The sequence below is a fragment of the Geotrypetes seraphini genome, chromosome 7, assembly GCF_902459505.1.
Source record: "Geotrypetes seraphini chromosome 7, aGeoSer1.1, whole genome shotgun sequence".
NCBI lineage: Eukaryota > Metazoa > Chordata > Amphibia > Gymnophiona > Dermophiidae > Geotrypetes > Geotrypetes seraphini.
In genome coordinates this window covers 35,948,377-35,960,903 of record NC_047090.1, presented here as the reverse complement: position 1 = coordinate 35,960,903, position 12,527 = coordinate 35,948,377, and the positions used below count along the sequence as shown (strand labels likewise).

General features: G+C 48.4%; 1 protein-coding gene across 4 annotated transcripts in view; it reads left to right on the top strand.

Annotated features, from left to right (window-relative positions):
- The window catches only part of LRRIQ1 (leucine rich repeats and IQ motif containing 1), a 289,414-nt gene that overhangs the window by 14,229 nt on the left and 262,658 nt on the right, over positions 1–12,527 (top strand). For 2 of the 4 annotated variants that reach the window (XM_033951656.1, XM_033951657.1), the window contains exons 4-5: positions 6,456–6,576; positions 10,860–11,077. The exons of 1 other annotated variant lie outside the window; for it this stretch is intronic. In XM_033951656.1, the coding sequence (XP_033807547.1) occupies positions 6,456–6,576; positions 10,860–11,077 (339 nt within the window). The remainder of the gene's footprint in view (positions 1–6,455; positions 6,577–10,859; positions 11,078–12,527) is intronic. One more of the 4 variants, XM_033951659.1, reaches the window with a different exon arrangement.

The following is a 12,527-nucleotide window of genomic DNA, read 5'->3' as shown; positions in this document are numbered from 1 at the left end:
TGAGAAGAGTTGATATATACAGTGGTACCTCGGTTTACGAGTGCACTGGTTTGCGAGTGTTTTGCAAGATGAGCAAAACATTCGCAAAATCGGCGCCTCGGAAACCGAGCATGGCTCGATTTACAAGTGCCCCCCCCCCCCGTGATCCGGCGCCCCCCCCCCCCCCCGACGCGATACGACACCCCCCTGCCACGATTGGGCACCCCCCCGGCAAGATTGGGCACTCTCCCGCTGCTTCTTACCGTCATCTGGGCCTGGGCACCGGAACCGGCATGTCCTGTGCGTTGGTGCCGGTGCCCGAAGATCGGCCTCCTTTTCTTGCTGGGCCTTGAGCATCTGCGCATGCTCAAGGCCTACGAGTTCATGTTCTCTCTAATGGCCGGACTGCAGCCCTCCTCTGTCGGCTCTCCCCTGCTGGAATGGGGGAGGAGCGAAGACAGTGTCGAATATGGAGTGAGAAGTGTATATACCTACTTAAAGAATTGTCCTTTAATAGTCTGAAATCTCACAGTTTTCTTCTAATAATATATTGCTTTTATCCCAGGACAAACAGGCAGGTATTCTCACTAGTGGGTGATGTCATCTGACAGAGCCCCGATGTGGACGTCTCACAAGCATACTTGCTTGTAGAAACTTTAGAAGTTTTAGAAACTTTAGAAGTTTCGAGTCGCCCACACCGCGCATGCGCGAGTGCCTTTCCGCCCGATGTACCTGGCTTGTCTCCTCAGTTCTTCGTTTTCCGTTGAGCCGAGAAGTCCGTCTTCAACTCTCTGCGCAAAGTTTCTTCACTTGTGCCTTCTGAGTCCGCGGTTTTGGGTTCTTTTACTCATTATCGTTGATTCGCGTTGCGTTTTCTTGTTTTAAAAAAAAAAAAAAAATTTCTTCCGACAATTCGACCGGGCAGGCCACGTGGCCGCGGCCCCACGGCTTCGATCTTGCGGCGGAGCTTTTTCGGCCTATGTCCCGGCCGGTCACCGGTTTTAAAAAGTGTGTCAAGTGCCAGCACGGGATTTCATTGACGGACCCTCATCGACGCTGTCTCCAGTGTCTCGGGCCTCAACATTTCCCGAAATTGTGCCAGCCTTGCTCCACACTTACTGCACGTGCTTTCAAGCATCGTTGCATCTTGTGGGAGTCACTGTTCAGCATGGAGGTGTCACCGGAGCCTTCCTTCTTGCAGAGCGCCGCGCCTTCGACTTCCGCTTCGACTGCATCGGCGTCGAGTCTTCTCAAGCCTGCCTCGTTCGTGCCAGCTTCGACTCCGACGCCTGCTGCGGTGCCTTCCACTGTCTCCTCAGGTCAGGCCCCGCAGCCTCCTATTCCTCCAGTGGTGCTCAAGGTGCCCAAGGCTTCTAAGCCCAAGCCCCTTGGTGGCCGAGACCGCGAAGTCCGTGCAGGATGTCCCTTTGATGCGGATCCCTTTTTGCCGGCTTCGTTCCATGCCATGATGGAGAAGCAATTCGTCGAGCTCTTTACTAAGATTGGGCCGAAGCTTCTCTCCCAAATCCAGCCTGGGCACGCGGAGGCCTCCCGCGAGGTCGAGCTGCCTCTAGTGCCTCCTCGACGTACACTCTCTTTGCTGGGAGCCGAGTCTCGGCGAGTGTCTGGTCTGGCTTCGAGGCATGCATCGCAAGGAGCAGAGTCTTTGCCCATGCCGCTTCTGGAACTGATCCCTTCGATGCATGGAGCTGAGTCTTCGCCTCTCCCTCCGTTGGAGCTGATCCCCTCCGTACATAGAGCGGGTCCTTTACCCCGATGCCGAGCCTCGATCCATGGCCTGTGCCTCGTGGTGCTCCTTCTCAGCCTCCTCTGCTTCGATCCACTGCCTCCAGCCCCATCTACTCGCTGGACGCCTCGTCTGGACATCGTTCGCCTCAATGTTCGAGACCTGCTTCTAGACACAGCTCTGGTCGTCACTCGAGGCATTCATCGAGGCATGACTCGCCTCGTTGTAAGCAGCCCTTCAGGGAATATTCTCCACCAGCTTACTCACCTCCTCCTATGCCGGAGTTCGAGGACACCATGGGGTCGTTTTTTCCCTGTCGATCTCCGGCCTCTGCTGATCAGGACACTTCGACTTCATCGAGTCCTTCTCGGGGCCCGGCGCTGGCTGACCAGCTGTCTTTCTCTTCTTTCCTTCGTCAGATGGCGGAGGATCTCGACATCACCCTGGACTCGGGTTCCAAGTTTTCTAAGGAGTACTTGGAGATGATGCATCTTCCCCAGCCTCCGGCGGAGTCCCTCCGTTTGCCTCTGCATAAACTGCTGGACCAGACATTCATGCGCTGTCTCAAGACGCCTTACTCCATCCCCGCTGTTCCAGGGAAGTTGGATGCCCGGTACCACATGGTGCATCACAAAGGCTTCGACGGTGCCCAGCTCTCGCACCAGTCTCTCTTGGTGGAATCTTCCTTGAAGTGGTCTCATCCCTCACAGGTCTATGCCTCTGTTTCACCTGGCCGGGAGGGTAGGACCATGGACAGGTTTGGCAGGCACATCTATCAGAACTCGATGGCCTCGAGTCCTGAATTATAGTTTTTATTTTGCTACCTACTTTGAGTTCTTCCCCTCTGTTCTCAGGAAGTTTCTGCCATACCTGGACTCCCAGGCTCGCTTCGAGTACCAGGAAGTCCTGGCCTCGTTGTCCCAGCTTCGTATGCAGATGATGCAATCTTCCTACGACGCCTTTGAACTCGCTGCGAGAGCTGCTGCTTGTTCGGTGGCCATGTGGCGCCTGGCATGGTTTCGGACAATTGATATGGACCCGAATCTCCAGGACAGGCTTGCGAACGTTCCATGTGCGGGTGCAGACCTCTTTGATGAATCCATCGAGGCGGCGACTAAAAAGCTGTCGGAGCATGAGAAGTCGTTTCAATTTATTCTCCGCCCGAAGCCCAAGCCCGCTCCTGCTCGTACATTGCGCCCGCCTTTGATCTATCAGCGGCGCTACCCACCTAAGCAGGCTCCTACAATCCGTCTGCCTGTGAAGAGGCAGCATCAGCAGAAGCCCCAACAAAAGCCTCAACCTTCTGCTGTCCCCAAGGCTCCCCAGCCTTTTTGACTGTCTCGTAGGGAGCATAACTTCCGTCGTTCTGCCCTCCCCTGTTTTTCCCATCGGAGGTCGTCTCCATTATTTTTATCATCGATGGGTGACTATACCACCGACCTCTGGGTCCTTTCCATCGTTCGGGAGGGATACTCTCTTCAGTTCCATCAGGTTCCTCCAGAACATCCTCCAAGAGAGTATCCTTCCAACTTAACCCAGACCGCCCTTCTTCTTCAAGAAGTTCAGGCTTTGCTCCGGCTTTGTGCCGTCGAGCCGGTCCCTTTGGACCAACAGAACAAGGGTTTTTACTCCTGGTACTTCCTTGTTCTGAAGAAGACGGGCGATCTGCGTTCTATTTTGGACCTCAGGGTGCTCAACAAGTTTCTGGTCAAGGAGAAGTTTCACATGTTGATCCTGGCTTCTCGCTATCCCCTCCTCGAGCAGAATGACTGGTTATGCTCTCTGGATCTCATATTCCCATCCATCCGGCCTCCCGTCAATTCCTCAGATTTCGGGTGGGACATCTTCATCTTCAATACCGAATGCTTCCTTTCGGCCTGGCTTCGTCTCCCAGAGTCTTCATCAAGTGCCTGGTGGTGGTGGCCGCAGCACTCAGGAACCATGGTCTCCAGGTGTTTCCCTACCTTGACGATTGGCTCATCAAGGATTCCACAGCTCAGGGAGTCGTCCAGGCGACCCACCGGACGATTTGCTTCTTGCAGAGTCTGGGGTTCGAGATCAACTTCCCAAAATCCCATCTGCAACCTACCCAGACTCTTCCCTTCATAGGAGCTGTTCTGGATACCATTCGACTCACAGCGTTCCTGCCTCCGCAGTGCCTGGAAACTCTTCTTCGTCTTTGTCATTCAGTATCTTCTCGCCCGTCCATCTCAGTGAGACATATGATGGTTCTTCTGGGCCATATGGCCTCTACCTTACACGTGACTCCTTTTGCCAGACTTCACCTCAGGATTCCTCAGTGGACACTGGCTACTCAATGGACGCAGGTGTCCGACCCTCTGACTCGTCACATCCAGGTCACTCCTGCTCTGACACAGTCTCTTCGCTGGTGGATGCTCTCTTCCAATCTCTCCAGAGGTTTGCTGTTTCACACGCCTCCCTATCAGAAGGTTCTCACAATCGACTCCTCGACCTATGCTTGGGGGGCTCATCTGGATGGTCTCTGCACTCAAGGCTTTTAGACCAGTGCGGACCGCCTGTGTCAAATCAATCTACTGGAACTCAGGGCGATCTTCAATGCTCTCACTGATTTTCAGCATCTCCTTCACGACTTGGTGGTTCTCATTCGCACGGACAACCAGGTCGCCATGTATTATGTCAACAAACAAGGGGGCACGGGCTCGGCCTCCCTCTGTCAGGAAGTTCTGAAAGTTTGGGATTGGGCGGTTCGCCACAACACCTTCCTCAAAGCTGTCTACATTCAGGGGGTGGGCAATGCCTTGGCAGACAACTTGAGTCGTCTTCTCCAGCCTCACGAATGGACTCTCCCTTCCTTGCCCCTTCATCACATCTTCTCTCTGTGGGGGATGCCTCAGATAGACCTCTTTGCAGCCCACCACAACTTCAAGCTGCCTCAATTTTGCTCCAGGATTTACACTCCTCACCGCCTCGAGGCAGATGCTTTTCTTCTGGACTGGAGGAATCTCTTTCTGTATGTATTTCCTCCGTTCCCATTGATTCAAAGGACTCTAGTCAAGCTCAAGTCCGATCATGCCACCATGATTCTGATCGCTCCTCGGTGGCCCAGGCAACCTTGGTTCTCTCTTCTACTTCAACTCAGCAGCAGGGAGCCCTTCCTTCTACCTGTGTTTCCATCGCTGCTTACTCAGCATCAGGGATCGCTACTTCATCCCAACCTGCAGTCTCTACACCTGACAGCTTGGTTCCTCTCAACATGACTCCCCTTCAGTTTGCACAAGCTGTGCAGGACGTTTTGGAAGCTTCCCGGAAGCCTGCTAGTAGACAATGCTATTCCCAAAAATGGACTAGATTTTCCACTTGGTGTGTTTCCTGTCATAAGGAGCCTCAACATGCCTCCTTGTCCTCAGTCTTGGACTATCTATTGCACCTGTCTCATTCTGGCCTCAAGTCTACATCGATCCGAGTCCATCTGAGTGCAATTGCTGCTTTCCATCAGCCTCTTCAAGGGAAACCTCTTTCTGCTCATCCTGTGGTTTCCAAATTTATGAAATGACTTTTCCATGTCAATCCTCCCCTCAAACCGCCTTCTGTGGTTTGGGACCTCAGTGTTGTTCTTTCTCAGGTTATGAAGCCTCTATTTGAGCCTCTTAACAAAGCTCCTCTGAAGTACCTCACTTGGAAAGTGGTGTTTCTCATTGGCCTCACTTCTGGTCGTCGAATGAGTGAGCTTCAAGCGTTGGTTGCGGACCCAACTTTCACAGTTTTCCACCAGGTGGTCCTTCGCACTCATCCTAAATTCCTCCCCAAGGTGGTCTCGGAATTTCATCTGAATCAATCCATTGTTCTTCCAGTGTTCTTTCCAAAGCCTCATTCTCATCCTGGAGAATCAGCTCTTCATACTCTGGACTGTAAACGTGCTTTGGCTTTCTACCTGGAGCGCACCAAGCCACACAGAACTGCTCCTCAACTTTTCATCTCCTTTGACCAGAACAAGTTGGGGCGACCTATCTCTAAGTGGACCATCTCCAACTGGATGGCGGCTTGTATCTCTTTCTGCTATGCCCAGGCTGGATTATCCCTTTACCGTAAAGTCACAGCCCATAAGGTCAGAGCAATGGCAGCCTCTGTAGCCTTCCTCAGATCGACACCGATTGAGGAGCTTTGTAAGGCTGCTACTTGGTCCTCAGTTCATACCTTCACTTCTTACTATTGTCTAGATACTTTCTCCAGATGGGATGGACAGTTTGGCCAAACAGTATTGCAAAATTTGTTCTCCTAAGTTGCCAACGCTCCCACCATCCCATTGTGGTTAGCTTGGAGGTCACCCACTAGTGAGAATACCTGCCTGCTTGTCCTGGGATAAAGCAATGTTACTTACCATAACAGTTGTTATCCAGGGACAGCAGGCAGCTATTCTCACGTCCCACCCACCTCCCCTGGATTGGCTTCTCTGCTAGCTATCTGAACTGAGGAGACACGCCCGGTACATCGGGCGGGAAGGCACTCGCGCATGCGCGGTGTGGGCGACTCGAAACTTCTAAAGTTTCTACAAGCAAGTATGCTTGTGAGACGTCAGCATCGGGGCTCTGTCGGATGACATCACCCACTAGTGAGAATAGCTGCCTGCTGTCCCTGGATAACAACTGATATGGTAAGTAACATTGCTATATTGTCTCATTCAGAGAGATATGAAACAGGAATTTAATAATTTTATGACCACCTTCTCATCCTAAATTTATATGAATAGATATTGGCAGAAATAGAACAAGATGACAAAGATCAAGCAATAGATTTTGCTTCTGATGGTGATGTTAAGAACTTCCAGCCTGACGATCCTATCAGGGCAGTATTTGAACAGAATTTATCAGGTATGGGTAATTGTTTGATAAGTTTTTAAAGAAGTTGTCAGCCTTATTTAATCCTTAGGCATAGTACCCTATATACACGAATATAAATCAAGATTTTTGGGCCCAAAAAATTGCTCAAAATGGGGGTCTTGGTTTATATTCAGATCCACCTTAAATCCTGGTGGTCCAGTGGTGGGTGAACCAAGCTGGGATGGAAGTGATCACTCTCTCTCCCGAGGTGAAGTGTCTGATATTGTCCCAGCTGTAGAATTACCGCATGCCCCTTCCTTCCTTCCCTCACTTCCTGCTTTAGAATCACAATGCGCCCCCTCCCTCCTTCCCTCGGAAAAGTAGTGTAGGACTTGCCCCCCCTCCCCCCACCTACCTTAGTCACTTGTGGTCCAACGGGGTGAATTGGAGCAGGAGTGATGCCGCACAGTCTCGCTGAAAAAATGGATGCTACAAGTTCCTACGGAAATTCACGAAACTGCTTCAAGTCTCATGAATTTCCATGGGAACTTGTGGCAGCCATTTTATCAGCGAGACTGCATGGGCAGGAGTGTAAGAGGATGTCTCCTACCCCGACTCACCCTGCTGAGCCACGAATGATTAAGGTAGGCCTGGGGGGGAGGTCTACACTGCTTCTCTGAGGGAAGGAGGGAGGGGGAGCTTGGTGATTCTACAACAGGAAAGGAAGGGGCAAGCAGTGATACTACAGCTGGGACAGGACCTGACACCTCACCTCAGAGGAGGGAGGGATCGCTCCTGTCCTGGTTTGGCTTACCACACCACTGGATTACCAGGATTTAAGGTGGACCATAATTAGAAGAAGGAAGGAAGAAAACATCCCCTCCTCAAGATAGGACCATCCTGACCCAGTTGAGACTGCAGAGGTTCACCATGTCCTCCACCTGCTGGAGATTGAGAAATACTGGTTCTCTAATAGATGGCTCAAGGTAGTTAAAAGCTCACTCAGGAATTGGGAATTCTGTTTCTACCTGCTGGTAGGAATGCATTACCCATAAGTTTTCTGGGCCTCACTAGAAGGATACCTTTGCTTGTTACAGTGGTCGAGTGGAGTGACATTTTAGAAAGGATATCCAACTCAGAATATGAGCGGCCAAGTCAGAAAGACACAAATGGATGTCCATCTCGCAAGCATTTTAGAACAGAATATAGCCTGATCTAAAGTATATGTGGGATGGATAGCCATATACTGGAGACATCCAGCATTAACATCTATTTTACAAACTGAAATGTCCAAATTATGAACAGGGAAAACAAAGGACATATTCATCTTGTGGCAACATAGGAATGGCCATCATATAAAACAGCCACACAGATGTATACACAGAGCAGAGAGTAATCAGGGGATCCAGGTTCAAATTCCACATCAACTGTTTTTGTATTTTTTTTTTTTTTAATTGTGAGCCCTCCAGAGATAGAAAAATTTGAAGTTTCATAATTTGAGCTACCCCAGCAACAGTGGTCCTCTTTTAAAGTCTGCCTCACTGAATACCATTTGCCAAGCAGCTACACCAGGGGTGCCCACACTTTTTGGGCTTGTGAGCTACTTTTAAAATGACCAAGTCAAAATGATAGTCTTCCACTTCAGGTTATTGAGGCCAGCAGCGTGCCAGATTTTAAGGCCAGATGGGACAGACATGTGGGATCTATCCACAAAGATAGATAGGGAGGGTCATTGGAGTGGGCAGACTTGATGGGCCGTGGCCCTTATCTGCTGTCTATTTCTATGTTTCTATGTTTACCAACAATAAAATTTTTTTAAAAAAACACAAAGCACACTGTACGCTGAGAAAATGTTAATTATCATTCCTATTCCGGGGTTTTTTCAAAGAGCTCAAGGCAGATGACTCTATGCACTGTCACCTCAGTAACAACCATACAAAAATAGACAAATATACCCCCCACCCTTTTTACTAAACCACAATAGCAGTTTTTAGCGCAGGGAGCTGCACTGAATGCCCAGCGCTGCTCTCAACACTCATAGGCTCCCTGCGCTAAAAACCGCTATTGCGGTTTAGTAATAGGGGGCCATATTGCAAAATATAGACAGCAGATATAAATTCAGACACATTTTGATCACTAAATTTAAAATAAAATAATTTTTCCTACCTTGTTGTCTGGTGTTCATGAGTCTCTGGTTGCACTTTCTTCTTCTGACTGTGCATCCAATCTTTCTTCCCTTCTTTCAGCCTGTATGCTTCCTCTCCTCCAGACCTCGTTCCCTCCCCCAACTTTTTCTTAACTCTCTCCCTTCCCTTTCTTTCTCCCTGCCGCCCTTTCTTTTTTTCTCTCTTCATGCCCCCTTTCTTTTTTCTGTTTCCCTTCTTTCCTTCTGTCTCCCTGCCCTCCCCCAAACCACTGCCGCTAGGCAGGCACAGGGCAGGCAGGCAGGCCTAGTGACAGGCAGGCCCCATACCCCTCTCGTACCCTAAACCATCCCCCATGCCCCCAGTACCTTAAATCATCTCCCTACGTACCCCCAGTACCTTTTTTAATCATACCCCCTGTACTTTTTAAAATCCCTCCTTCCCTCCCTAGACGGCTTACCTGGTATTTTAAACATCTCCCCACCCTCAGTACCTTTTAAAATCCCTCCCTCCCTAGATGGCTATCCTGATATTTTAAACATCCCCTCACCCCCCGGTACCTTGATGCAATCCTGGCGGTCCAGCACTGCATCAGCAGCCTTCCCTGCTGGACAGCCACCCAAGTCCCCATCTGCCGCGGCGGTAATAGGCAGGTGTGAGCCCTGAGCGCGCCTGCCTGGTCTTGTGCTGCCCGAATGGTGTCAGCTCGGCTGGCTCCCCCTCTTCCTTGCCTCCTCCTCTGATCTCGACTCACCCCCAGACTCATCAACGCCGTATGTAACACTGCTATTTGTAACACCGCTGTACGTAACCTACAGCAAATGTAACTACTCTGTATATGTATCCTAGCTGCAAAAATAACTTCAATTTATCGTCTAAAATATAAATGTAACATTACTGAAAATGTAACTTCGCTGTAAATGTACAGTCTCTTCATCTGTTAACCGCATAGAACTTCCATGGTGATGCGGTATACAAGAATAAAGTTATTATTATTATTCTGCGCCGGAAGTAAAATCCAGACGCGAGTCCGGAGCGTGTCTGTCTGGTCCCGCACTGCTGCTCGAATGGTGCAGTCAACTCCTGCGAGTCTCACGAGAACCAACAGCACCATTTGGGCGGCGGCACAGGACCAGGCAGGTGCGAGCCACGAGCGCGGACTGGGAGAAAGGAAGGGCAGGAGGACCTGGACCTGACCGGCTGTGCACCCGGGGCGGATCGCCCCCCATTGGTATGCCACCGACGTTCACCCCGCCCTGCCAGCACTCTGATTGGCTGGCGTTCTTCAAGAGGCAGGCCAGTCAGGAGGGGAAAAAAGAGAAGGGGAAAAGAGAACCCGCTCTGCGATCGACTGGGGTCGCCTGAGCGAGCGACCTGTCGATCGCGATCGACGTATTGGGCACCCCTGAGCTACACAATCTTCTCTTCATACTTTCATTGAAACATTATTGTTTTCACCAGGATTCAGCACAGGGCAGTGCTTTGGTCAAGTGATGCTGGCCAATCTGTCCTGATCTGACAACTCTTGCAAATTAACTATAGGGGCTGGTTTCATGGACAGTATGCAATTGGAGGAGCCTGACTGCATGTCAGCAGAAAGAACAATTCTTCTCACTTGCAACAGATGTTTTCATAGATTGCAGGATTGATAAGACACACCTCCTTCCTACCTCTCTGAGATTGCTTGGTTGGCTTCATCGGCTTCAACATGGTGACTTCACCTTGTTCTGTAAGATCATCTGTCTAAGGAGAACTACCATTACAGGTACCATTACTTCTATTTCAACTTGCTCCATGCAACCTCGTTGGATCTCCCTCTGATGTCACTTCTATGCGTGGCACCCGGAAGTGACATCAGCGGGAGAGCCGACATGGTTGCAAGGAGCTCGTTGAATTTCTTGCTCGCGGCAGTGAACAACTAGAGGTGTGGGAGAAGGGAAGAAGAGCGTGTGGTGAGGGGAGGAGTGGGAAGAGGTGGGGAGGCGGAGGAGGAGGGGTGCTAACGCCCCCCACCAAAATGGTGCCTGGGGCAGACTAAACCACTGGTTCTGTCCCAGTGCCATAAGATGACCTCACCCACTTGTGTGCTTTAGCAGTCCTGCCATCTATGGAAAACATGCGTGCAACGTTGCCTTGTGCGAGTAATGCTCAAAATGTGTAAAAGTCTTTCGTTGGTTAAATTTCCTTTAGAAAGAGGCAGTGTTCCCTTGAACTTGGATTATTTGGAATTAGAAGAATTATGTCTACATCAGCTTCAGTTATGGGAGAAGAAACAAAAGAAGTTGGATGATGAGGAAATATCTAAGCTCAAAATCGAGCAGGGCAAGCAGGAAAAAGAAGAGGAAAAGAGACAACTTTGGCACACAGAATTTGAGAGTGAAAAGAAGAGGCTAGAACTCACTCATTTGGTATAACAAAAATGCACAATATTGAAAAGTATATCTTTAAGAATTGCTTATCCTTCTGTTTTAGTCAGTTTTTTTTTTGTTCATTACTTTTTCCTTTTTCTTTAGTCTTTTTTTTTTTTAATTCTGGAAGCCAGCTTGCCTCCCCTCCCACCCCGGAGAATTAGTAGTGTTATGTAAAATAGTATCCACCTTATTTTCTTCTGCTTATTACTTATGGATCTGCTTATTACTTATGGAAAATGTGAAAACTCATCAGTATGTGGCAAGCTATTGACTAACTATTTGAGGTTTTATTTTAAATTCACAGCTTTGTGGATTTTTAAAGAAGAGGGTTTTGTTTTTTTTGGTTGTTTTTTTTTAAATAATTTTTTCAACAGCTGATAGGATTGTACTGAATGCTTAGGGGCAGATTTTCAGTGGAATTTAACTGCTTAACTAGAGATTAGGAGTCTAGATCCTTTGAGGGAAAATATCCCTTCTCTCTTACTTGTGCTACTGAAAGATTTGATGACCTTCGCCTAGGCACTCAAGCCTAGCATTTCTATAGGAGGCATAAATAGGGTTGCCTTGATTTTATAAGAATTTTCAGCTGTGAGTCTAACCATGTTCCTAAACCTAGGTAGCCAAAATTGGGTTATTTTAAATTAGCTGTTCAGTGCTTTCACAGATCTATCCTGAAGCTGCCTTTGAAACTACTGCTGGTATGTCTGCTTTGTGGACTTATTTGCTGAGCTAATAACATGCTAAATTATACAAAGCAAAGCTCATTTACAGTAATTGAGATCACATTAATGCATACAGTTGCATTAATACCCTGCATTAATACCCGTGTTAACTCAAAATTGTAACCACCCTCTAGTCTCTATTTATAGAATTTATTTACTGCCTTTCTGAAATAATATATAGAAATAAAACAAAAGGAACAAAGATGATAAACTTTTTTTATTGGACTAACTTGGGGGTCCTTTTACTAAGGTGCCCTAGTCGTTTTAGCCCGTGCTGAATGCTAACGCATCCATAGACTTTAATGGATGCCTTAACGTTTAGTGCACGCTAAAACAGCCTTATTAATAAGGACCCCTTCGTGCATTGTTTGATTAGCTTTCAAAAGTAACCCTTCAGAAAATACAGTACATGTATAAAGTGATTAGTACATAGGTGTTCCTGGAAGTATAGTTTTGGTATAGTTGTGATATACATATGTTATTTTATAAAATACCTGTTTACACAATTAGAGTGTACACAACCTCAGCGGTGGTGTAAGTGCTTGTTGAGCGTGTGGCGTGGTGGTTGGAGCTACAGCCTCGGCACCCTGGGGTTGTGGATTCAAACCCCAAACTGTTCTTTTTTTTTAATTGAAATTTATTAATGTATCCAAACAAGTATACAGGATATGGGAATTTACACAAAAAATATAGAAATATTATTTCTTAATACAACTTAAATCAGT